Genomic DNA, 26,072 nt, shown 5'->3' with positions numbered 1-26,072 from the left:
CTGAGATGTTAAAGTGTCTGAGCTTCTTAAGAATTCGACACATGTCTTGTTCTCTGTTCTTTAACAAAGGATGAGAAGCAAAGTCATCTAAGATAAGAAGACATCTATGAGGGTATGTCTTCCAATCGTAAGATTGCAATTTCTTCGAAATGTATTCTATCTCTTTCTGTTTGTTTCTGAAGTGTTTCTTCTCTAATATTCTCTGCATTTCCTCATTTGGGTCTTTAAACTTAGAATTTATATACTCATTTATAGCATTGTACTTCAAACTCTTCTTTGGTACTTCTTTATCCAATCTAACAACTCAGAGTCTTTTATACATACTAACTTAGACTTCTTTATAATATCTTTGAACGAATTGACGGTTTGGTCAAATTGACCCGAAGTACTACAAATGACAACTAACTCATAGAATGGGTTCTTCTCATCTAGTTCTTGTTGTTGTGCAGCCATTTTAAGATAAGTGAAAGTCTTACCCGACCCAGGTGGTGCAATTAGACCTGTTATACCATTCTGAGCAAATAAGAACTTGTCATGTATGGGTTTTATCTGAGCATTTTCCAACTTCCTCTTGTTCTTCTTCAAAACATTCTCAAATTTCTTGTCAATGTCAGCAAACTTTTTTTCTAACATATTTTTAGAAAAAATTAAAATTTTATCTTTTAGAAAATGTCTAGCGATTTCGCTATCTATATTCGAGACAAGCTTTTCGACTCTAAAACTTCTGTCGACCATAAAAATCTTACTAGTAGTAAACAAGAAAGGTGAATTTGTTCTAAAGTTCTGTTTCTGGGAATATGACAAGAACCATAAAATTACAAAAGAGCAGTCTTAAAATTTGTCAATGACAGACTTGTTGACAGAGATGACGCCGATTGAAAGATGAAGTCCAACAAAAGTTCTTAGAATGCAAAGAAGGCACATGCGCTGTTCTTGAAGATGAAATAGAAAACAGAATAGATGAGCTATTAAAGGACAAAGAACTTTTACATAAATATGGTTCTGAGAAATTTGACATAACTCCACCAGAAAAGAAGAAGAAAGAAAAGAAAGAAAAGAAAGTAAAAGAAGAAAAGAAAGTAGAAGAAGAGAAGAAAGAACCAGAGCCAGAGCCAGAGAAAAAGAAATTTGACATGTAAAAATAAAATTTTATTTTTAGAACATTTCTGGGTCAATGTCAATGTTCTCTTCCTCTTTAGGAGTAAACACTGGCTTAGACTCTAAAATCTTTTTACCCAATTTACCTTGAACTTCAACTATCTTAGACTCATAATATTCATAGTCGTCTGCTTTCTTTGGTTCATAAGGTATAACAAGTTTGTATGCTTTGCCTTCTTCGAGTTTTGAGAACTTTCTGTCAAAATTTTCTTTGACTGCTAACAAACCTTCTATGTCTAAGTCTTCAAATTGCACCATTTTTCTAACAACAGCAAACTTAACTGGTTCGATGTTCCAAACTTTGTCAAATGTAGACTTTTCAAAATGGTAGAAGTAAACATTCAAATAAGCGAATGGAGCTAACTTATCTTTGACTTCTGTCATATATTTGTTGACTGAAATATATTTCGTCATCTTTTCTATCGGATAAAAAAATATTTTTTTTAAATTTACTCATAAAAATTTTTCTTTGTATATACGCCGTTCTGAACATCTAAAAGACTTTTGACATTTGCCAAGAATGTACGTTTAGAAGCTGCCATATAACCATACTCTTGACAATATTGTTTATACGAATCGTACAATGACCTTTCATCTAAACACTCAAAGTTAGTCTCATCTATAAACAGTTCATATACACTCTTGTTTGCTTCTAACAATGTTTGTCTTTCTTCGGTATATGGAATTTGTCTTGGATTGAACTTAGAAATATCTAATGTCATGAAATATGAGAACAAGTGGTTGTAAAAGTTAGGTGTCAAAGTTTCTGCTAAGTCGTCAAAATATTCTGTATCTTGCATATGAGAATCTGACGTTCTGACAACTACATATCTTCTGTCAGAACTTTCTAACTTCATCGGAACGGCATTGTTTGAAACCATGATGAAATTTGCAACATTTTCACAAACTCTTTGGTCTTTATATTTTCTTTCAACAACTCCAACTTTGTCTGTTATAAGACTCTTCAAAGCATCTGAGTTTAAAACCTTTGTTGTATCTATACTTTGAAGTTCGTTACATACTATAAGTTTCATATTCTCTATTGAAGAGTTAAATTTACCGCAGATGTTTTCTAAGTTTGTCATATTAGGGTTCGAATAGCCCTCTAACAGTTTGCATAAGATATCTGTAAAGAAAGTGTTCTTACCAGTTCCTTGTTTTCCAATTATAATGAGAGCAGTTTCATTTTTAGCACTTGGATGTTGTAAGATGTTTGCAAACCAACATAAGATATACTCATAGACTCTTTCGTTTCCATTGCATATAATTTCTTTGACATGGTCTAACCAAGCTTCTATAACATTTTCTTTCCATTCTACTTGTTCGTATTTATATCCAGTGAAGATAGAATAGAAGTTTGGAGATGGTGTATAGAACTTTATACCACGAACTGAAAAATCTTCTAACTTTGACAATAAGATATCCCAAGCATCTAACATCTTCATACCAACTTGTACGACTTTTATTTTCTTAAGTTTCTGTCTACATTCTTGTTCTGAAACTATTGTCGCTCTTGGTTTGTTAAAGACAACATCCCATTCTTTCATGACATAACATTCTGGGGCAGAGTCGACATAAATGACTAAACGTTTCAAATTCTCGACTGCTTTGTTATAGTCTCGAAATGGACACATATTTCTGAACGCTTGGAAGTCATAAAAATCTGAAACGTCTATTCTGTACATTTTTATAAAAATAAAAAAAATATTTTTTTATTCTTGAGCTATTTGTTGTTCTTGAGCTATTTGTTGCATTTGTTGTTCTTGAGCTATTTGTTGTTGAAGTTGTTCTTGTAGTACAATACTTTCACCAGTTGCATCTTCCAATTCGAAACTTTCTGCCGTCATTGACAAATACATAGGACATAAAAGTTTTACAGGAACAAAGTTTGCGTCGACTAAGGTTAAGTTTATGTTTGCTAAAGTGTTTGAGTTTACTAAAGCTGAAAACTCTGCATTCGAATGAACAATAGGCAAACCAGCAGAGAAAGTGTTGTTTATACGCATGAGTATTTTTTGGTCATAGTAGTTTCTGTCGACATTCGAATAGCACTTTGAACCTAAGTTTGAAACAATATATAAAATAGGTGTACTTAAAGTCAATGGAACAGACAAACCTTGTATGACACCTTTTCCTGTTATAGGAAATTGTTGGTAGTAAAAACCAGATATAAGTTTTGTATTATAGCTCATATCGTTTATAGTAAACTCAGTCGGACATCCAAACATAATGAAACCTGCTCTAGTTGCAGCACATGTTACATCCGTCCTTAAAGTATTAAATAAGTCAACAAAACCTGTTGGTGGTATATCTGAGTAAGTATCTTCAAAGAAGTATTTTTTACCATTCACAACAACAAAGTCTTCTGGTGTCAAAAGAGCAAAACAGGCTTTAGTCGTCATTGTGTTTAAAGTTAGTTTACAATACGTCCTTGAGGACTTTGTAAGTTTGTTGTTATAGAATTATATGACTCAGGGTTTTTAGTCGTAATAGTATAAACCACTATGTCTTCTGCCATTTACTTAGCAAACAAACTTTTAATGAAATGTTGTGGTCGTCAAATATTTTTATGACGTCTGGGAAACTATATTTTAAGTTCAACGTTTCACCTCCTTTCATAACGTATATCTTGTCAATGACATTATATGAAACACCACAGCAAGCAATGTCGGGTTCTATTTCTTTGATGTTTATATCGTCTGCCTCTGTCAAAAGTTTCAATAGTTCTTTCAAAACTTCATGAGGTGCAATGACATATGAGTTCACTTTTACAGGGTTGTGTTCGACCAAGTTTAACATTATACCCAAAGCTTGACAAATCTTCTCCTGAGTTTTAAGTTTGTCTTTAAGTTGTTGGTAGTCATTTCGAATATCTGCAACAGAACTTAAGTCTCTGCTAACTTCAGGATATGTTGTTCTTTTACAGGAACTATTGTTATACCATCTTGTCTTCGTATGGTTTCCCCACTTCAACATCTCTTTCTTTGACATTGACAACAACACTTTGACTGTTTGTTTGAGTTGGTGAATTTAACTTCACATCTGCCATCGCCATTAAACCTTTTGAAACACTTACGCTTCTATTTTTCGGAAATGACATTTTACTTAGAATAAAAAGATGGACGTATTTGAGTATCTCTTCGAATTGAAGCAGAACAAAGTTTACACACACAAACAATACAAGTTCATTGATAGAATAGTTCTTTACACAAACAATGGAAAATGTTATAGAATAGCAGTCTTTGCTGAACCAAAATATTTTCATAAAGCAAAGAAAGTTGGTATAACCGAGATGGTGAAAGTTCTTGACGTTGACAAAAATATAACAACAAAACTGACCGATATTTCTAAAGGTAAGTTTATAATACAATTTTATGTCAAAACTGGCGTACTGTCAATATTTGACGGAGAGAAGTCAGTTCAAGAACAACTTACTGACCTGCTGCCAAAATCTGCTCGATGGAAGCTGTCGTTATACCAATCTGAGGAGCCCCAGCAGGTTTCATCGAACGAATCTTCAAAAGAGCATCTTCCGTGAAAAGTGCTATTGGTTTTGTAAACTTCTTTGCTTTCAATTCATTTGGACCGTCTCTGTCACCAGTATATTGTATTTGAACTGTACCAACAGTTGAAATACCACCCATAAAGTCTTCTGAGTCAGCAAATGGAATGCCAAGCCAAAAGTTTGAACGGTCTCCATTTGTATATTGAGTGTTTTGAGCTCCTGTATGAGTCCATACTTTCACATATGGCATAATAGAACTTTGCATTTCAGGGTTAATGGTTGTTGTGAAGTTGTTGTTAAAGTTCATAGCATCTAATGTCAAGTTGTATGACCTCATATCCTCAACTGTAGAATATTCTTCTCTTGGATAGTATTTGCCATCTATGTTTATATGGTATTTAATACCAGGGTTGTAGAAGCAAGAATAGTCATTTATAGTTCGTCTGAACAGTACAAACATAGTATCTGCATGTTTCATTGCAGTTGTTAAGGCAATATCTGTTCTTGCACCTGGGTCAGCACTTTGGTTTCCAACTTCACCTGCAAAGTCTTTGACAGATATTTGGTGTATAGGGAACATAAGTGGAACTGCAATATATTTGGCAGCTAAAGCATTTGAAATATCTGGGTCCAACATATAGACTGCAAGTCTGCTTTCTATTCTCTTGCATTCAAATTTTTCGCATGTGAACTTAACTGGGTCCCAAGCAGTTCCAGCAGCATTGAAGTAGTAGTTTACTTCAGTGTTGAGGTTTGAGAAACCAAAGTCTAAGTCAACTTTGTCTTTGCAAAATTCGGCGAATGACGTTTGATTTGCTCCCTTTACGTCTGTAAGAGTGAATGGGTCTTGTGTTGGTGCAATGACTAAGTTATTTTTGCTTGGAGTAAGTTCAATAGAAATTTTTCCTGCCCAGTTTGGCAAGTATCTTAAAAACCTGAAGATGAGGAAAGATGACAAAGGAACTCTAAGTTTCAATTTTACTTTGGTTACTGCTGCTGCAGTTTGTCCAGAAAGGTTAACATAAACTCCTGGAACGTTAGGGTCAAGTCTTCTTATTTTCTCAATAGTTGCATACTGGTCTGTTTGTTCTCTAGCTTGTGGTTGTACTGAGTTTCTCAAAGCGAACCATTCATAGTTTGCCCATGTTACTGTTTGAACTAAGTCAGAGTTAGAATATATCTTATATCCCATGAAAACTTCTGGAGCATATTGGTATCCGACATAGAAAATTCCATTGCAACCTTTCTTGTCAGACAACTTGGCAGAAGGTTTTATTTCAATGTCTTGTTCCACGTATAAGAAAGAGTTGTCAATAGAAATTATATGAAACCTGTCGCAAGCAATATCTACTGTTGTTGAAGAACCTTCTCCAAACTCACCTACGTTTCCATAAGAAACAGCAGTTGTATATTCGTAAGTTCCAGGAACTATTTCTGACCTTCTAATGGCATTGTCGCATTCGTTATACCATTCGGAAACATTTCCATTCATAGCATCCAAAACTGTTGGCGTTATATTCTGAGCGGCGTACATTTCATATGAGTAAAAATATAGAATAGTTGGATTTATATGTCATAATAGAACCCACTCCGACCAAGCTTTACTTTCTTCCTGACTGAGTTTTTAACTCTTCTTTTTCCTTCATTGCCCTCTGCTTGAAGTTGTTGCATCTTTGCATTATGTTCATCTAGTATGTTGCAAATTTCCCATGTCCTTTTTGCCTTTTGGCTCTGGTCGCCCATCTCAGGTAACCTATATCCTAGAAAGAGTTTGTCATAGTCTGTATTTGAGTCTTCGCGTATTGTTTGCATGACTCTTTCCTGAGTTTCCGGTTCAAGCTCTTCAAACAGTGCCTGTCCATATGGAATAAGCTCGTTTCCAAATATATGTTTTTGTAGCCATTCTGGTTTTCTTTCCATGTTACCAACAATATCTTTTGTGAATGGGAAAGCTTCTACCCAATCTTTCAGTCTTGCGTCGTTTATTTCTGTAGTTGGTTTTATTTTGTCAAGGAACATGTTTTTCAATACTAACATTTCATTTGGTACTGTCCATTTGAGTTTTCTTAAATATTCATCCCTTCTCGGTTCATTGTCTGCAAAGTAAGTTTTTATGACATTTTGTAAACTTTCGTTTGCAAGGTCATGTACAATAGGTTCTCTTCCTTCGCTCTCCCTAACTTTCTTTCTAAACTCTTCACCAAATATACCATCTCTATGGTTCTGTGTAGTTCTTTGAGATAAATGTTCTAGAACGTCAGGTGTTATATTTCCATCAGCCATGTTCATTTCATACTGGTCCAAAATATCTGCATGTTTCATATCTTTCAATGGCATTAAAGCCGCGCTGAAAATACCAGCTATATCTCGTTCACCATTCGCTTCCATTGCGTCTACAACTTCTTGGAATTGAGGTTGTAAGTTTATGAACCACCTATCCGGATTAGCTTTATGACCCCATCTCATTGTAGTTCCATCGTCTGCAGAAACAAAAGTAGGTTTGTTTCCATCTTGGTTAGGTTCTGAATGAACTTTAAACAATGTTTCATTTCTATATGTTTTCTTGAAATTTAACCTTTTATTTTCACCGAGTTCATCCGAAGATTGAACGTTAAATGCTCGTAAGTAAAAAGGGTTGTTGTATTTGTGTACATTTTTTTTCAGTTTTCCATTCTATGCTGGATATTTTCATCTGATGTTGGAGTCTTTTGTATGTCGGCAAACATTTTTCGATATTCTTCTACTATGTCAGCCGAATTTTTTTTAGACTCTTGGAAATATTCCATATTCTCCGCATACTCTTGTTGAGGGTCAAGATTTTTCGGCTGTTCCAAATCTTCATCTAGTTCTGTGAAGTTAGTTTCCAAAGGAAGGACTTGTTCGTTTCCTTCAGGCTCTTCTAGCTGTTGTTGCTGAACTATTTCTTCCATGTCTGGTTGTATCTGAACTTCTTCCTGTGGAGTTTCTTGTACCTCATCTGCTGGCATTTCATATATTCCGAGACCGTTTTCAACAATTTCCCTATCTACGTCATCCGCATTCATAAGCTTTTGTTCTTTCGTTCCGTCTCTATTTTTTACGCGTTTCATGACGAAAGTTGAATTGTCATTTAGCTCTGACATCAAATATCTCGGAGTAAATTCATCCATGTCATTTGGATGATATGCTATTAAATCATATCCCTTAGCGAGCTTGTATTTTCCAGGTTTGAGATTATATCCGTTTTGGTGCTGAGCCATAAAGCTAAATAGGTTCGGGTCAGTATTTCCATCCTTGAACTTTCCAATAGCTTCTTTATATCTGTCACTAAAGTCAACAGTATCTGGGAAACCACACTCTTCTTTAAGCATTTTTAAGAATTCTTGGTTTCCTTGTTCTCTACTTCTTTTATGTCCTTGCTCTGTTTGTGGAGGTGGTTGTTGTGCAGGGTTTTGAACTGTTGGTTGCTGTGCTGGTTGTGGAGGTGGTTGTGGTGCTGGATTTTGAACTGTTGGTTGTTGTGTTGGTTTTGGTGCATGCCTGTGTCTGTGTCCATGTGACGATGTAAATGTTTTAGGTAGTCCTGGTGCAGGTGCTTCTCTTGGAGGGTTTGGTGGTATATAAGTTCCACCAGCTGGCACATATGTTCCATCTGCAGCGTAATGTCCTACCTGACTTTTCGTTTTTAAGAAAGCATTTACTAGGTCTGTTTTGGTCTGTTGTAACTCTTTTTCTTGACTTTTCACAACAGTTGCTCTAACGGCGTCATAGGCACTTTGAACTGCCTGTCTCGTTGCTGCATCTGTTATTTTCGTCATATTTTGTGCTACTTCTCTTAACTCGTTGTCGAAACCTTCAGACTTCAGTTTCTTTCCAGATGAGAAGTCGTTCACTAGTTTCACCTTACTATGAAGAGCTTCGAAGGCGTTCTTAAAGTCAGCATTTGTTAAAGTTCATTTGAACTGTCTTCATCCGCTTGTATTTTTGTCCTTATTGACCCTATAAGCTGGGCTGCTTTGGCGTTGGCTTGGGCATCTAACCAGTCATTGTTAGCTTTTATATATTCCGCGCTTTTCATTGCCTTTTGCATAGCCGCGTCGTTATTTTTACTTTCTTGTGCTAAGTTTTCATACTGTACGGTTTGGTTTTGCAACTGTAAAAGTTTTTCTGCCTTTACATTTGCTTCAACTTCTTTTTTATACTCATCGCTATCCATATATGTCTTCAGGGCTTTTTGTTTTATCTCTTCATCTTTCAGTATTTTATATTGAGTAGTATGGTTTTTCAAATTTATGACATCTTGTTCCATTTTTGCTACTTCTGTTGCTTTTTCTGACACTTTTTTCGCATATTCCTCTGTACTTAGTTCTTTCAGTTGTTCTTCTTTCTTCTTTTTCTCTACGTTTAACTCATTGAGTTTCTTTGTGTGTCTGTCATATTCTAGTTTCTTTTCGTTTTCACTTATTTGCTTCTGTATGTCTATGTTTGACTTTTTGACATCTGTTATTTGATTTTTGAGTGAACTCAAATTCATTTGACTTTGAGGGTTATATGCTGTTCCGTCTGCAGCTCCACCATAGCCTGCCATTTTCGCTAAAAGTGCCGCTCTTAAACCTCCACTCTGTGCACCAACAACTCGGTTTAAAAGCATAGGATTGCTTGACATTTGTTGCAACATAGTGGGGTCATTCAGCATTTGTTGTTGCAACTGTTGTTGTGGTGTCAGTCTTACTATTGGATGTTTCAATGCTCTCTTCCTCTTACGTATATTCTTACGTAGCTTACGTGGCATTTTAAGTGAAGTTAAAAAGCGGTTTTTGACAGATGTTTATATGACACTTTTTGTTCAGCACAAAAAACTACTCGGTCAAAGTGTTGTCAGTTTTGTAAAATAACCGTCCTATCTCATTCTATAAGGGGGAAAGTCTTCTCAAAGTATACTTCCTTGGAACGCCTGTAACTTTTCCTGTAGCGACGATAGACCCTTACTTGTCCGGACAAAGCTGTACTATTTTGAGTGCTCTACAAAAAAGTCAACGGCTACGACTCTCAAAAACCGTTGTGTAAAAAGTTTTACCGTTGGACAAAAAAGTATGTATAGAAAACAAAAAACGTTTATAGTTCATTCAATATTTGAGATGGAACGGTTTGCCAACGGTAACTATTAAATAAAATAAAAAAATAGAGGGGGTTACCGTTGACGAAAACGGTTTATTTTAAACTTTTCTATGAGTAGTCCGAAAAAAACAGTTTATTTTTGTCTAATGGAAGCCAACATTAACAATTCTCAACCGCTAACCAAAGCCAAAGCCCCACAACCTCCAAGAACTGGCACAGCTGTTAGAATAACCGCCAAAAAGTCTAACAGCGAATTAAGAGAAATTCTTCAACAAATTTGCTCTAAATATCTCAAAGACGCCGAAGAAAACACACAACCAGACGCTATATACAATACTCAGTTCTGTGAAGTTCTGAACAAAGCAATTGCTAGTTCAATTGAACTTACTAAGACAATTCCAAGTCCAATTGAGCTTAGCGATGTCTTAGTTCAGTATTTTCCAACATTTACTAAGCTTATAATGTTGAGAACTTTATACCAAGTTCGTCAAAATCTTCCTCGTTCCATCCAACGGTCATTCGACAAGAGAATTGCCGAATTTCAAGTCTTTAGTTACGGATATGACCAAGATGAATACATTGACGAGTTCGGAGACAACTGTACAAAATGGTTTGACTGCTATACGACTACACAATTTGAATTCGACTTTCTCGAATTCAACGCAGCAACCATTTATATCATTGCTCTTTACCTTTCCGAACAACAACAAGACCTCGCAGATGGAGATGTTGTTACTGTCGTCATGGAAACTCCTGAACAATTCGGAAAAAAGAAGTCTCTAATTGCCAAATTTGTTCCAGGACATCAGCTTTTCCAACGCACAGAAGTCTTCTGTATTCCTGGAACTAAGTTCTTTGTCAGGAGCGAACTCAAAGAAAGATATAATGTGTCATTCAATTACACATTATATAATGTCTTCGACCCAGAAGAAGACTTCTTCCCAGAAGCAATGGAGGAGGAAGAAGAGGAGGAGGAAATACAAGACTCAATCCAAGAAGAGTCCTCCGAATTCACACCAGAAGACTAACAATTTTCCGAATAAAAACCTCATTTTTTACTAAACATCTTCGGGGCTAGAAGGGGCGCAGCCCCTGGAAGCCCCACTTCCTTTTTTTTTTTTTTTTTTTTTTTTTTTTTTTTTACAGTTCGTAACAAGACAATTAATTAATGATCCTACGATACCAACCTGAGTCATAATTTTATTTTGAGGATAGAACTCGAATATGTCATTGTCTTATGCAGAACCCCAGAAATAGAAATGCGATAAGATTGCAATTGCAAAGTTAAATACTACAACAAGAGCTGAAGACACGTAGATGAAAGAAATTATGTAATGTTGCCGTGCTTTTTTTGCATATCTGGCAATCTCACATAGAAATGGTTGTCCCCATAGTAATGTTGTAAAATATGAATATGAGTTTACCATTCCCCAAAAATCCCAACTGATTAATACTTTTGAATTTTCAGGATCAAAGCCCTTTTCATGAATATTAGTTGCAGCAAAATAAATTGTTGTAGCAAGAACTAGTAAAAGGCCAATATTACCAATGAAAAACCAGTATTTTAGGTTAACAAATCTATTGACAAAGCAAAATGGTATAGTAAAGACTGGAATTATTAGATAGTATGGAATCCATGGTGTGTTCAAATGTGATTGAGGATCAGCAAATCTAGAACCAAGCAAAGAATAATAATAATTAACGGCCGAAAAATTGCAAATTGCAGAGTATAAGAGAGTAAGAATATATATTAGTCGTATGATTGTTCTTCCATGACCAAAAATTTCTTTAACAATGTCTGGATAATGGTTTCCACTTTCAAATCTCCAACTTCGAACGAATAATGATGTTGATATGCAATTAATTGTATATGCAAGTATTGCCATTAGTGCTGTGTTTATTATGCCGCTTGAAAACAGTCCATCCATGTAATTCGAGTCGTTGCCTGACATTAAGCAAAACAAAATCATTAAGGCACTTATGTATGAAATCGGGTGATTGTCTTCACGGAAAATTTTCCGATCAGGATTGCTGATTATTCTAAAATCAGAGATAAATAAATCACCTCCTAGCATTTTTTGAAATAAATGCTGAAAATATTTGAATACTATTGAAATGATTTACATTTATTCATTATGGTGCCTAATTAGCATATGGATATAAATTTATTAATTTTTCTGATTTCTTTTAACTAAATCTTTCTTTCATGTTCAATTAAATCTGACGTATATATATAAATTTTAATAATTAACAGATTGAAAGCTTATTCAAAATTTAATTGAAAAGAAATTGAAATGGATAAATTATCTTAATTAATTTTAGAAGGTAAGAGAATTGCACCGAAGGAAGACGAAGTTGAAAGGTCTATACCATTCGTTATTAAGAACATAAAAGATATGAAAACTTATAAACATTATATTTATTCATTTATTTCAGAAAAAATGGAAGCAACCCATAAAACATCATCTCATCATTTTATAGCTATTCATACATTCCTTTTCAAAGTTGTGAAATTAAATAAGACAGGAATTAGATTTAATGTATCAGGGTACGCATTCTTGAGTAAATTAAAATGTATTCGTCACGTCGCAGATGATAAAAATTTATGTGTTCTTAATTCATTTTATGGACTTTAGCCCTGGACTCTCTGAGTCTCGGACTTTAAAAAAAATAAACTTTATTTTTATTCTTACATAAATGAACAAAAATGGAACAGCTAAAATGAATGATAATCAAATAAGAGCCGAAGGTAGAAGGTTATTTAAACGCTTCTATAACATTCCTGATGGTGTTAATCCTAAAACTCGTAGAAGTTATTTAAATGAAGCCATAGATGCATATGAAGGATTTGACATTTCATCAGAAAGTGAGAGGTTAGCAAGAATGTTAAACGTTAATATTGATTTTTATTATTGTGACCCTCAACCAGAAGACGTAGACATTAACAAGGTAGACTTTCCATTAGTGGAATCAATAATGATAGATCCAGAATTTGAAACAGTAAATATTTTATTAACACAGAGTCCATGTGGAAAACTTCACGCTGACAAAATTACAGACGTTGAAGCACTCACAGGATATAAAGTTTGCCCCTTTTGCAAAGAAGAAGTATATTCTATCCGTGATGATCCAGAAAGGAAAAACCAAAGAAGATTTTTAAAGCATTGTGAGAAATGTAAAGAAAATAATGGAAGATTAATTCAAGACGTTCAGTTGCAAAAGACACAGCAACCATATGCACCACATATCACGAAACAGAAGATATATCAATGGCTATTAGCACATAATTTGCAGGAATATTATCAACCGACAAAAGGAACCGTTGAATGATGGTTTTGATTCTTGATCAAAGAGGTGGGCACCCTTAAAACATTTATTTTATTTTTATATAAATGGATAACGTAGATTTAGAAAATTTAATTGATGATTTAGTACGTGATCAAAATTTTCTTAGTTATTATGATTTAAAAGCATATCTCCAAAAATATGATGAAAATATAACGGATGATGATATGGATTATTATTATTCATATTATGATAATGAATTTTTGAAATATCATAATGAAATAATTTCTAAAATTAAAGATAAAATTAAAAATAATGAATATACAAAGGAAAAAACTAAATCACAACTTAAACATTTGAAAGATTTCAAAAATGAAGTATTAACAGAAGAAGATATTGATGAATTATATAAATTATATAATCCTGAGCCACAAAAAACAAAGAAACAAAACGCCCGGGTCCTTCAGACCAAAAATGATGCACAAGCTTTAATTTATGATTCATTAGTTAAACCACATTCAGCCCAACTTTTAAATGAAGATCAACTTTTGGAATTCATCCTTCAACATAAACTCGAAGCAGGAAAGTATATCAAACCTTTATATACAGCATATTTAAAACAAATGAATAAAATACATCCGGAATTAATGAAAGGTGGAATGAATTCCACAACATCATCATCCAAAATCAAAGCAGATAAAATTAAACCACTCACAACACCAAAACCTCCAGCAGTAGTACCTCCTCCAGCAGTAGTACCTCCTCCAGCAGTTAATACTTCATCATTCACTTTATTATATCCATTTCAAACATTAAAGAAGCAAAAAGATTTTAAAAGGGATTTCAAGATATTAAATAAACCAACTGACCCAAAAATTCAACCGTTAAAGGAAAAATTTAGTCGCCCTTCATTTGCTCCATATCCATATTCATACGAAATCGATCATCTGGAATATTCAAAAGGAAACGTTACTTATTTATTTGCCATTAACATTAACACAAGATATTTATATTGCATTCCGGTGAAAGGGAAAACAGAACAGGAAACAAGAAGAGCTATTCAATACTTACTAGAGCATGAAAGAGTAGATAATATCAGGGGTGATAGTGATAAAGGATTTCAGGCAGCTATGGCTCATTATTTCCCACAAATTAATTTTTACTTTTCATCCTCTCCATATACGTTTCATAATAAAATAGTTGATGCGTAATGAGAACTCTTAGAGATGCGTTAGGGGTTAACGGTCAGATATACTGGGATGGAAATCATGACTCCATCATACAACAGTTAGTATATTATTATAATAATACATGGCATAGAACAATAAACATGAAACCGGTGGAAATGAAAAATGTTATTTCAAAAGAATGGGAATATATTAGAAAGCAAATGGAAAGGTTGAATGATGTTAAACGTGAACAAATTAATTCGGGGCTCATGAATTTTAAACAAGGGGATAAAGTTTTGATTCATCTCGATTATGGAAAAACTGATAAATCAATGACAAAAAGAAGACGAAGATTTGACACAATAGCTGAATTTGTTAGATATATTAACGGCAATGTATTAGTTGAAGTTGAATAAATTAATAGAAATTCCGATTTATTTTATTACTCCATTATATTTAAATAATATTTAATTTTTTTTATTTCGTAAGAAATGAGTGACAACGAAGCAGCCAAGAGTCCAGACGATGAATATAAAAAGAAACTAAACAGAATTAAATCAAAAATATGCTATTACAAAAAGAAGCCAAATGCGGTGAGGTTGAAAACGATAAAGAAATAATCGAAAAATTAGAAACTTACGTTCAATCATTAAACTAAGTGAAGCAAAAATAAAAGAATTTAATAGAATAAATAAATTGATTGGAAGAGATGAATTTAATAAAGATGAATTTTTAAACTCAATCCAAAATTAATTTTTATTTTTCTTTGACAACATCTCTCTTTCCATCATTACTGCATAACCACATTTTCTCAGTTTTAGTGGTTTGTTATTTTTAGCAAGTTCTCGCAGCATTTTTATCGTTTCCTCCCTTGTTATGATTCGTGGTAAATTTTGAGCTTGCGGGGTATTCATTTATATAAAAATTTTTGTTATCAGTTATTTTATCGTTAATGGTTTTCAGGTTATTCAATAATTAATTCAAATCATAACACCATGTTACCATGTGCTCCCAGGTCATTCAACTTCTCTGAAAAAATGAGACAACATGACATTTTGACAACAACATGGAAAATGATTTGTCATGACTTCATCGTAATGAGTGTAAATGACCCAAAAATAATGTTTAGGTGAAGAAGTGAGATCTCACCTCTTGCTTTGTAGAACGAAGAGCATTCATTATACTTTGCATTTGGTACATGTCATCTTTGACCGAACGAATGAGTCTCAATTGTTTGTTATATTGTATGTATTCGTATTCTTCATTTATGGCTTCATGAAAGATAGCAGTTGTTGTGTTCTCTGATGTTGACATATCTGTCATTTCATACAAAATAATTTTAAAACTAACTTTATTTTCTGACTTTCACAAAAGACCAAAAATAAACGCTTTACATGTATTTTTCAGCAACTTCGTCAAATAATTTTATAGCTTTATCTATCTCATCTACTTCAAACGTTTCTTTACCTTTTATGGGAGCACCATACATTTTCTCAAAAACTTCAAGCAGTTCTGTTTCAGCAGCTCTCATATCATTAACAAACACAACCTTGACTCTATTGACTGTACTGTCATATCTTTGAGTTATATTATATGTCCTTCCTATCTTATATCTTTTTGTGTTGAAGTCCTTCGGTTTCTGAACGATGTAAAGTAAGCCTTCACTGCAACGTTCCGTATCGAATGAACCATATGTTATGAAGTTATATCCAACAACTGGGTCTAACCATAACAAAACTATTGGTATAAGACTTTTGTCTATAAGATATGCTCTTGTTCCATGAAATGCTACTGATATCATAAGCTCAGGATTTCTTGTCAAAATTTTCTGAGTTGAAGCATTTCTAACCCAGTCGTTTGTTTTCTTTTCAGATGGAGATATAATGTCTGACAAAGAATATTTGTTGTATTTCTTTGAGTATCTTACGTTTAAATCACCTATTCTAACCACTTTGGTGTCATCGTCTATCTTTCTAACTGTTTCAAACTCAATGTTTGTCATTACTGTCTTTACATACAAAATAAAAAAGATATAAAAATAAAATTAGCGTTATTTTTCTAACTAATGAATTATTTTTGAAGAACTGATAGGGTCACCAGGTCACCAGGTCACCAGGTAATTTAACTTTTCTGAAAAAATGTGACAACATGACATTTTGACAACAACATAGGAGGATGGCATTTATTCATTATTTTTGAAGAACTGATAGGGTCACCAGGTCACCAGGTCACCAGGTAATTTAACTTTTCTGAAAAAATGTGACAACATGACATTTTGACAACAACATAGGAGGATGGCATTTATTCATTATTTTTGAAGAACTGATAGGGTCACCAGGTCACCAGGTCACCAGGTAATTTAACTTTTCTGAAAAAATGTGACAACATGACATTTTGACAACAACATAGGAGGATGGCATTTATTCATTATTTTTGAAGAACTGATAGGGTCACCAGGTCACCAGGTCACCAGGTAATTTAACTTTTCTGAAAAAATGTGACAACATGACATTTTGACAACAACATAGGAGGATGGCATTTATTCATTATTTTTGAAGAACTGATAGGGTCACCAGGTCACCAGGTCACCAGGTAATTTAACTTTTCTGAAAAAATGTGACAACATGACATTTTGACAACAACATAGGAGGATGGCATTTATTCATTATTTTTGAAGAACTGATAGGGTCACCAGGTCACCAGGTCACCAGGTAATTTAACTTTTCTGAAAAAATGTGACAACATGACATTTTGACAACAACATAGGAGGATGGCATTTATTCATTATTTTTGAAGAACTGATAGGGTCACCAGGTCACCAGGTCACCAGGTAATTTAACTTTTCTGAAAAAATGTGACAACATGACATTTTGACAACAACATAGGAGGATGGCATTTATTCATTATTTTTGAAGAACTGATAGGGTCACCAGGTCACCAGGTCACCAGGTAATTTAACTTTTCTGAAAAAATGTGACAACATGACATTTTGACAACAACATAGGAGGATGGCATTTATTCATTATTTTTGAAGAACTGATAGGGTCACCAGGTCACCAGGTCACCAGGTAATTTAACTTTTCTGAAAAAATGTGACAACATGACATTTTGACAACAACATAGGAGGATGGCATTTATTCATTATTTTTGAAGAACTGATAGGGTCACCAGGTCACCAGGTCACCAGGTAATTTAACTTTTCTGAAAAAATGTGACAACATGACATTTTGACAACAACATAGGAGGATGGCATTTATTCATTATTTTTGAAGAACTGATAGGGTCACCAGGTCACCAGGTCACCAGGTAATTTAACTTTTCTGAAAAAATGTGACAACATGACATTTTGACAACAACATAGGAGGATGGCATTTATTCATTATTTTTGAAGAACTGATAGGGTCACCAGGTCACCAGGTCACCAGGTAATTTAACTTCTCTGAAAAAATGTGACAACATGACATTTTGACAACAACATAGGAGGATGAAATTTGATGTAGTCCAAAAATAAAGTTAGTTTTAAAATTATTTTTTATTTTTTATTCCTATATAAATGACAGCAACAAACAACAACAGCAACTATATCGTTTCTGATGAAAAAGTTGATTCGTTAGTTGAGGAATTAGTTGAGGAATTAGCTGAGGAATTAGTTATGGCAGAAACTAAAACCCTCAACGAAAGAATTGGTGAAAACAAGATTGATTTACATAACTACCTCAAATATGATGGAGGGAGAGGAAGGAAAACTGGTATGGCTTTATTAGTAAATAAAATTTCGAATTTAACGATTATAGATGTTGATATCAATAAATCGTACAATGATGAACTTAAAGAAACAGTTAGAAAAGACATTCTATCAAAACTTTCGGATAAAGAAGTTAGTATACAAGTCTTGGGTACTGTGGCACTGCGTTCCACCTTACCCAATACTTGTGAATTTGACACTTTACAAAACCGTTAACGTATATTTTACAACATGAACGCAAAAACTAATTTAACCTTAAATATTTACAAAGCCGCCAACCACTTCACTAACGAACTCACTAATGTAAAAAATAAACGTTCTCACTATCGTTCTCACTAACGACTTCACTAATGTTCTCATAAATTTTCCTCAATATCTTCATCATCAGTGTTAACCCTATTGTAGTCATACTTGAAGCCATAAACTTTCTCTAACTTCTTAACGTACAATTTACATAACTTACCTTCGTCATCGTATGGTTTAATGATATAACTATTTCTATCTTTATACACAGTCAATGAAAAGTCAACTGGTCTCGGATGTATTTGAAAGAACATGTTATGCTCAGGAAGGAAGAATAAATGTTTAAATGTATGTTTGTTATACTGTGGAATTCGAATGAGTTGCTTTTGTTCTGTCATTTACATCCAAATAAAAATTTTCAGTAAACTTAAAAATAAAATAAAAAATTAATGATATCACCACCCGACACGTATGAAAACATAGCACAAAAATAAATTTAGGGTAGAAGGTTAGATCTAACCCGATATCTAACCTCTTTTCTAACCTGTTGAATTCATTGCTTTATAACTCTCTTCCTTTCTCCAACTCTTCTAACTTCTTCTTAAGTTCAGCAATGTTGTCCTCATGAAGTTTAATCTTTCTCAAAATACCTTCTCTATCTAATGGTTGCTTTATCTTTCTAAACTGAACTCTACCATCCTTCATAGTATGAATGTAAAAACCTTCTGGAATAGTTCCTGATTTAATGTATTCTACCAAAAACTTTTGTTTCATTGCTTCAGTGACTTTAGTCGTCATTTCAATCAAATAAAAATTTTAATATTAAATAAAAATAACGTTATTTTTTCAGTAAGGAAACGCAGGAGTTTTACGATTTATTTGAGGAGTAGGTTCTGGTTTAAATGTTGGAGTCGGTTTAGGAGTTGACTTTTGAACAGGAGTTTGTACTTCCATAGGTTCAGGAGTCATTGAAGGTTTTGCTTGTGAAGGCGTTGGTTTTGGCGAAGGTGTTGGAGTTTGTTTAACTTCAGCTACTTCAGTATTATTTACAACATTTGCTTTATTTCTTTTCAACATCATAACTGCTCCTGCTGTAGCTAGCAAACCTAGTGGGAGACCATATCTTATATAAGGACTTGACCAAATGCTATTTTTGACAGGAGCTGGTGGAACACCTAACCTTGGTGAGACTGCTCTTTGCCATTGTGCAGCTCGTAAGAAATATTCAATAGGTGCTCCATAATCGTTTGGTAAAGTTTGTTTCATAGATGGTGAAGGTTCACGAGAGCTTGATGAAGAACTCATTTATAAGCTTTAAAAATAAACGTTCATCCTTTATTCCTCACTGTCGTCCGTAGCTAAGTTATAGTCATCTAATCTTATTATTGGTCCATTAGCACGCACCTGAATGGCAAAGCAACAATCCCTCATAAATCCAATAAGTGGCTTTGGTACATTTTCAGTTGCTAGTTCAATAGGTCCTTTAACAGACAATTTGTATGTTATTGGAGCAGTAGATGTTTGACCTTGCTGGAAGCAAAAGTCCACTTCTGTTGGAAAACCACATAAGAAATGTGTGTTGTCATAGCTATCCCATTTATGTTCCACACTACCATCATCCACCAATGACCTCATAACATCTTCATTAAATCCTATCATATCATTGTTTGTATTGCAGCGTTCGCAACCATTTCATAAAATACAGGTCCATATGATTTTTCAGGTTCTGCAGGCATATTTCCATAAGCTCCCATGGAAAGCTGAAGATATTTAAACTTAGGGTTCTCAAAATTAACATAATAGTTGTCTTTCTTTCTAAATAGTGCCCAAATACTTTTAACATTAATAGGCGTATAAGCTGCTGTAAATGTTGCACTTGAACTATCTGTATTCTTTGAGAATGAACCGTCCATAGGAATCCAATCCATAACTTTAACAGGAAAACATAAAGCCTCGTTTGTATAATGTTCTACAAGTTCTGTATAAATGTTAGGGTCTAAAGAGAATGACTTTGGATGAATGAAACATTCATTAAAATCCATCTTTGTTCGAAATAGTTGCTGGGTTACAGTTGTAATAGTAACTGTTCCACTAGCTTCTTGCCTTCGTTATCATAGTGAATGGTTCATTCCATGGAACAAATTTATTTGTCGGTGGATTTGAATCTGAAGCAAATGCAACTTTAAGAGTTGGATTGAAAGCAATGATATCATTTACAGATATAGATGTGCATTGTAAGGCGTCGCTACTGAACTTTACTTTAAGCTGAATGTTTCCTGCAAAAGCTGGAATAAATCGAATAGCTTCTAATGGAAGGAATCTTCTAACAGGAATTCTTAAACGAAGCTTAAAATCAAATGATTTTCCTGCTGTAATTGGACCACTAACAATTTGTCCTGTTCTGCATGTTCCCGAATGACTCCATACATCTTCATGTCGAGTCTTTGAAAAACATCTACTTTCTTTATTTGTTCGGTAGTTTGTGAGTTTGAAGTTATATATGCTTCTTCTCTTGCGTTGTCTTGAGAATATACGATACGACCATTTGCAAGGATTTGATATCCAGCAACTGCATAGAAAGCGTCATCGAAACCAATCCAAAATCCTGGTGGGTTTGTTTTATTGGAACCTGAACCAATTTCTTTATCTACAATAAATTGACCTTCCATTTTATACGTAATGAATGTATTGTAAAGGTCCAACATATTTTCACCAGGAGGTGAGAGATTGAATGTTACCCATGTGTTATCTTTAGCAGTTCCAGGTTGTGATGGAATCTTTGCGTCAGAATATTTTCTATTAGTGTCACCAATTTGAACTGCATTGTCTATGATATCGAAATATGAGCGAATCTGATGAATATGCTCTGCTGGAGTAAATTCGTTTAACTGTTCGTTCTGCATGTATTTACTTCAGATAAAAATATCTATTTACTTCATTATTCTCACTCTTCTTCTTGGCATTCGTGGTGGAAGTTGTTTCTTGACATTTTCAATGAACTGTACATTCTCTTTTGTCTCAACTTCTTTCACTGGCGGGTCAGGTTCTTTGACTCGGTTTGTTTTTCAATGAAATTCACGAACTTTGCAATAAGCTCTTGGTTCGTTATTGAAAGTACATCTGGCTTCTTTTCTTCTGTTCTATTGACTTTTCAGTTTGAAAGAAGGCTTCGTGGACTTCACCCTTGCCATGCACCTTAATGTTGTCGCTCTCTGCATTCGCTAATGGAACCTTTCTTTTTCTTACGTATATTTTACCATCTTTACTCTGACTTACGTAATAGAAAGGATGTTGTATTCCTCTTGCGTCATTTAATATAATAGACTCTCGCTCTGATTTTGACAAGCTCATTTTACATCGGTTAAAGTTTTAATTTTGTTTTTTATCTGCAGTCAAATGACTCAGACAAGCCCTACGGACAAGACCCAAGGGGTCATAGATGTTGAAGCATTGAAGAAAGAAATTCGCGAGCAAATTTTATCCGAACTGAAGGAACAAAAACAAGAACAAAAGCCAGAGAGACCAAAGAGAAAACTTAGTGAAAAACAACTTGCTGCATTAGCTGCTGGAAGACAAAGAACCCACGTTTGCTGGCGAAAAAGCTAGAGAAGAAGCTGAAGCAAAAGCTAAAGAAGCTGAAGCAAAGAAAGAGTAAATGGTTTATTTTTATCCGAATTAAATGTATAGACAAATACCTTTAACTGTTGCGTTCAGTAGTGAAAACCCTGACGTCAAAATAAAGGGGAACAGAGTAACGTTTAAGTTTCCAACAGACTGGATTGTGAACATAAATGAAGAGAAGTACATTGGCATAACATCTATGTATATAACACGTGCTTTCAGAAAGGTTGACTTTATACTTCAAGTCGAGATAGAAAATGACGAACAGTCTTTAAGCGCCCAAAACATTCACATATACAAATACTTTAAAGACGATACAACATTGTTGCAATGTATGATTTCATTTAATGAGATGTTCGAGAAAAAGTTCAACATTGAAGTACAAACTTTACAGCCTTTACGTGAGTTTCTTGCACAACTGAAAGAAGAAGGTAGTCAGCCACAACTTATAGACTTTCATTATGAATTTAATGAAAATGAAGATGGAACTCATGACTGTCAATTCATTGTATTCTCACCATTCAATGAAGTCGCTAAAAAGAAAGAAAATCCATTACGTATAAGATTTCAAATCTCCGAACCAAGTGATGATTTTAAGAATGTTTTCAATTATGATGCAATGCTTCCGAGGAAAAATGAATTTTCAAAGATTGTAACACCTGGCATTTGGGATAGAAAGCAAGCAATACTTTACTCTAATATAGCCAAAGGCGTTGAAAATGAGTTCATTGGTCATACAAGAACTTCACCACTTCCTAACCCTAAATACTATAAATTAACTGGCTTCAATCGTGAGTTTTGGATAGACATGTACTCCACTCATGACCATAAATGTCCAGTGTTCTTGCCTCCAGATGGGAAGGACTGTCTCTACATTGAAGCACAACTCTTAAACTCTACCATCGCAGTATTGTAAAATCTACGCTAGCTTTATTTTTATCACGAATGACCTCATTGCTGACAAAAATAAATGACCTCAGAACTTCAACTTACGAATAAAGCTTGTTTTAGTCGTTATTGAAAAGTTGAACTTTTCAGCAAAGCAAGGTTGACATGACTTACATAAGTCGAATGCAATCTCTTGACCATCATAAAGTGCTTTGTAAAGTTTCATTAAACTGAACTCAGAGTCTTTGTCATATGTTCCAACAGGTATGTGAATGTTCTTATCTTCATTGTAATAGCATTGTATAGCTTCAGGAAACATTTCATTAGCGGTTAAAGCAATAACATCTTGCTTCACGCCTTTCATTCTGCAGTGAAATGCAACTTCATTTAAATCGTTAGTGAGTAAGTCTATGTAGGTCTTCTTTCCACAGAAAATACTTTTATAAGCTAAACTTTGTTTTCCAGGTGTTATTTCTGCAAAGTCGCTATGAAATTGACCAAGGTTCTTTCCTATAAGTTCTCGACCGTATCTCTTCTTAAACTCTGCTGCAAGCTTTGGGATGTCTTCATTATATAAGTGCATACTGTCGGTATCCTGGTAAAAGATTTGAAGTCCCATGTCCTCTGCAGTACAGAATACTTCATTCATAATACGTTTTGACATAGACAGAATATTAACACCAAGTGGACAGAAGTTAAAGTGTCTGCAAATGCTTTTCGTTAGCTTGAAAATAGTTTTATCTGAACCATCCAAACCTTCGAACTTCACTATATGGTTGTAATTTCTTATAGCATATCTTATAGCATCTTTGTCATCTACTATGGTTATTTTTGACTCAATAGGAGATAGAATAGTTTTGCCATAAATGCTGTTCAGAATGAGTTTTATAATTTCTTGTAAGGGGTTTTCTTCTTTCTTATACTTTAACCTTAACTCAAACAACTTCTTTACTTCATCTCTTATTCTCATATCTCTGTTTCCATCGTAATAGTATCCTTGCAACACTTCACATTTGACACCTTGATATTTTATGAGGTCTTGTAATGTTATATGGTCAACATACATGAGACAGCAAGTGTTTGAACTTCTTGGAACGTTAAGTTCTGGATTTAGTTCAGGGTCGCAAACTATTAAATGAAAGTGTCTGGGTATACCAATCTCTGTTATCTTAATGAGAACAAAGAAGCCAGACATAAACTTTTCACCAATGGGTTCCTTTTGGTCGTCATCGAATAAATGTCTCATGAGATACTCTGTGCTTAACATTTCTTCCTTCAATACTTTTGGAATACCTTCTAAAGTATAAAGTCTTGCTATAGCTGAAGGATATAATGAAACAGTGTCGAAGTCAGCAATGAGTTTCTTTTTGCTCTTTTGTTTCATGTTATCTGACAACATACATCTTCCACCTTGAATGCATCTCGAAATAAATTCTCTTGGTTTATTTGAGAGGTCATAAAGATTTCCATTCGGGAAGTATACTCTGTTCTCAAACAATTTGTTAGCAATAGAACAAATACTAACGTAGTCATAAACGTTTAAATCAAACTCTTTCAATAAGTCATTGCGGAACTTTACAAAACCTTCTCTTAAAATTCTTACATCTTGTTTGCAGTAAAACGTGCTATATTTTTCTAAGTCGAAGTGGTTTTCATCTATTCTGCAACCTTTGATGGAATCTATGTTCTTCATAAATGTATCTGCATCATGGATAAACTTACATGCTTCAGAAATGACACCAGTTCTGTTGTCATTTGCTAACAAAACACTGCTGTAGTAGTTATATGGAAATACTTCTTTCGGTCCTGTTTGTAAGTTAAACATAGCAGGAAATAGTTTAAGCTTCTTATTTATAACACTGTAAGAGTCTTTTATAATAATTGCCCTTCCTTTATATAAACCAGTTATTTGCATTGTTCGTGAACCTTTAATGATGGGAGTTCCTTTCACTTCTGTCATGTGTCTTAAGATGAAGTTTATGTCATAACTGAGGTTATGGAAATATATTAAACTCTTGTCAGGAAGTCTTTCCAAAAATTCTGTTGCACAGTTTTGACCCCAAATACTTTCACTAACTGAACCATCTTCACTGTCATAACAGATGTTAAAAGCTTTATGAAAGCCATCCGTACTACACTCAAAGTCAGCAAAGAAAACGTGCTCAGGTATGAACTTACATTTAGCTTTATTTACTTCTTTTGACTCTGCTTTCTTCTTCAGTTGTACACAATACTTTGGAGCATATGTCAAATCTTTAAATGGTGCAAGGTTCTGTTTATATAAGTCAGTCGTATATGTGAAAAGTTCTCCATAAGAAATAGGTTCAAAATATTTGCACTCCCACAATGTTTTCATAACATCCCATAGCGGTGTAGTTCTATCATGCGAACTACATATTTATCTTCTCTCTTTGTATATATTTCATCTGTTTTTCAATGTTCATTCCACCACACTCCTTCAAGATTTCTATATAGTTTCGAATGAAATATGTTGTCATTGGAAGTCTTTCATTTAGCATGTAGTGGTCTTCAACAAGAAGTAAGTCAATAGTTCGAACAGTTTCACATTCTTTTGGTATGTATCTCTTTATTTCATTATGTCTTGAGTCATTGAAAGTAACCAATGGTAACATTAAATGCTATACCTGTTGCGTCAGAAATTTCTTGTACTTTACTTTGAGGAAAGTCTCTAACACGAATGACTTCTCTCATGTGGTCAATAGTTTCTTCATTTACTCCAGCCTGAATGCAAGCATAAACGAAACAATTGTCCTCTGTCATAAGTGTTGCAGTTCTTTTGTTCAGTTCATTGAAGATTTGGTAGCGTTCAAGATTTATAGGTAATGTGCAAAGATACTTCCAGAACTGACCGCTTCTCTTCTTATAAAACTTCTTTTCACCATTATCTTTCCAAAAGCTTTCTATAAGTGCTGGGTTTCCTGTTTGCTTAAGAGCTTCCAAAATGGCTTTCTGGTCATTTGTCAGTGTGCTTTCATCTCTATATGGTCTCTTTTTTGGTTTGCCTTTCTTTACATCTGACATCGTTAAGCCTTCATATTCTGTTAAATCATACATCTTTATTTCAGTAAGATTCTTTATGTTTGTCAAGAAGAAGTCATAGTGCATTTCAACAATACCTGCAGCATTTGCTTCTATCTCTGATATAAAGTTCTCCTTCAAGAGCTGATGTAGTAATGTTCCAATATTATTGAGGTTTAACGTAGAACATTCATACTTTCCACCAAGTTTATAACATACCATCCATCTCTGTTGGAGTTTATTTTAATTTTCTCTAAGAGTCTCATGAAAACCTTACCGAAATGTTTGTGTAAGTAGTCTCTGTTTGGTTCATCTAAAGCTT

At 34.1% G+C, this 26,072-nt stretch overlaps 13 protein-coding genes and 3 pseudogenes across 16 annotated transcripts, besides 4 other annotated features; 4 read left to right on the top strand and 12 right to left on the bottom strand.

Moving 5' to 3' along the window:
* Window positions 1–10,899: part of a mobile genetic element that runs on past the window's edge.
* On the top strand, window positions 670–1,139 carry TVAGG3_0456190 (annotated as a pseudogene). The gene has a single exon. A coding segment is annotated over exon 1 (470 nt).
* TVAGG3_0456180 (protein of unknown function, DUF4108 family) lies at window positions 1,156–1,542 on the bottom strand (the record flags this gene model as incomplete). The annotated part of the gene is made up of 1 exon (XM_001298713.2): window positions 1,156–1,542. The coding sequence occupies one exon, from the start codon at window positions 1,540–1,542 to the stop codon at window positions 1,156–1,158; it is 387 nt and encodes a 128-aa protein (XP_001298714.2).
* TVAGG3_0456170 (uncharacterized protein) lies at window positions 1,608–2,243 on the bottom strand (the record flags this gene model as incomplete). Its single annotated transcript, XM_051234846.1, has 1 exon — window positions 1,608–2,243. The coding sequence occupies one exon, from the start codon at window positions 2,241–2,243 to the stop codon at window positions 1,608–1,610; it is 636 nt and encodes a 211-aa protein (XP_051104576.1).
* Window positions 2,261–2,843, bottom strand: TVAGG3_0456160 (uncharacterized protein; the record flags this gene model as incomplete). The annotated part of the gene is made up of 1 exon (XM_051234845.1): window positions 2,261–2,843. A coding segment is annotated over one exon (583 nt), but the record flags the coding sequence as incomplete, so codon positions are not given.
* TVAGG3_0456150 (uncharacterized protein) lies at window positions 2,871–3,164 on the bottom strand (the record flags this gene model as incomplete). Its single annotated transcript, XM_051234844.1, has 1 exon — window positions 2,871–3,164. The coding sequence occupies one exon, from the start codon at window positions 3,162–3,164 to the stop codon at window positions 2,871–2,873; it is 294 nt and encodes a 97-aa protein (XP_051104574.1).
* TVAGG3_0456140 (protein of unknown function, DUF4106 family) lies at window positions 4,590–6,197 on the bottom strand (the record flags this gene model as incomplete). Its single annotated transcript, XM_051234843.1, has 1 exon — window positions 4,590–6,197. One exon carries the CDS (start codon window positions 6,195–6,197, stop codon window positions 4,590–4,592), a length of 1,608 nt encoding a protein of 535 aa, XP_051104573.1.
* On the bottom strand, window positions 6,230–6,583 carry TVAGG3_0456130 (protein of unknown function, DUF4106 family; the record flags this gene model as incomplete). Its single annotated transcript, XM_051234842.1, has 1 exon — window positions 6,230–6,583. One exon carries the CDS (start codon window positions 6,581–6,583, stop codon window positions 6,230–6,232), a length of 354 nt encoding a protein of 117 aa, XP_051104572.1.
* TVAGG3_0456120 lies at window positions 7,581–8,858 on the bottom strand (annotated as a pseudogene). Its single transcript has one exon. A coding segment is annotated over exon 1 (1,278 nt).
* On the bottom strand, window positions 8,957–9,434 carry TVAGG3_0456110 (protein of unknown function, DUF4106 family; the record flags this gene model as incomplete). Its single annotated transcript, XM_051234841.1, has 1 exon — window positions 8,957–9,434. A coding segment is annotated over one exon (478 nt), but the record flags the coding sequence as incomplete, so codon positions are not given.
* TVAGG3_0456100 (uncharacterized protein) lies at window positions 9,907–10,788 on the top strand (the record flags this gene model as incomplete). The annotated part of the gene is made up of 1 exon (XM_001298712.1): window positions 9,907–10,788. The coding sequence occupies one exon, from the start codon at window positions 9,907–9,909 to the stop codon at window positions 10,786–10,788; it is 882 nt and encodes a 293-aa protein (XP_001298713.1).
* A 96-nt stretch (window positions 10,900–10,995) lies between the features above and the next one.
* On the bottom strand, window positions 10,996–11,712 carry TVAGG3_0456080 (transmembrane amino acid transporter protein family; the record flags this gene model as incomplete). Its single annotated transcript, XM_001298711.1, has 1 exon — window positions 10,996–11,712. The coding sequence occupies one exon, from the start codon at window positions 11,710–11,712 to the stop codon at window positions 10,996–10,998; it is 717 nt and encodes a 238-aa protein (XP_001298712.1).
* Window positions 11,713–12,481: 769 nt separating this feature from the next.
* Window positions 12,482–13,090: a mobile genetic element.
* A 62-nt stretch (window positions 13,091–13,152) lies between these two features.
* Window positions 13,153–13,783, top strand: TVAGG3_0456060 (uncharacterized protein; the record flags this gene model as incomplete). Its single annotated transcript, XM_051234840.1, has 1 exon — window positions 13,153–13,783. A coding segment is annotated over one exon (631 nt), but the record flags the coding sequence as incomplete, so codon positions are not given.
* Window positions 13,784–15,345: 1,562 nt separating this feature from the next.
* Window positions 15,346–18,103: a mobile genetic element.
* Window positions 18,091–26,072: part of a mobile genetic element that runs on past the window's edge.
* On the bottom strand, window positions 19,049–19,279 carry TVAGG3_0456040 (uncharacterized protein; the record flags this gene model as incomplete). Its single annotated transcript, XM_051234839.1, has 1 exon — window positions 19,049–19,279. One exon carries the CDS (start codon window positions 19,277–19,279, stop codon window positions 19,049–19,051), a length of 231 nt encoding a protein of 76 aa, XP_051104569.1.
* Window positions 21,882–22,716, top strand: TVAGG3_0456030 (uncharacterized protein; the record flags this gene model as incomplete). Its single annotated transcript, XM_051234838.1, has 1 exon — window positions 21,882–22,716. A coding segment is annotated over one exon (835 nt), but the record flags the coding sequence as incomplete, so codon positions are not given.
* On the bottom strand, window positions 22,943–23,906 carry TVAGG3_0456020 (organellar and viral DNA polymerase type B; the record flags this gene model as incomplete). The annotated part of the gene is made up of 1 exon (XM_051234837.1): window positions 22,943–23,906. A coding segment is annotated over one exon (964 nt), but the record flags the coding sequence as incomplete, so codon positions are not given.
* TVAGG3_0456010 lies at window positions 24,482–25,786 on the bottom strand (annotated as a pseudogene). Its single transcript has one exon. A coding segment is annotated over exon 1 (1,305 nt).

This window comes from Trichomonas vaginalis, chromosome V, assembly GCF_026262505.1.
Source record: "Trichomonas vaginalis G3 chromosome V, whole genome shotgun sequence".
NCBI classification, from domain to species: domain Eukaryota; phylum Parabasalia; order Trichomonadida; family Trichomonadidae; genus Trichomonas; species Trichomonas vaginalis.
The sequence above is the reverse complement of the archived record's forward strand: the minus strand, read 5'-3'. Positions and strand labels throughout refer to the sequence as shown.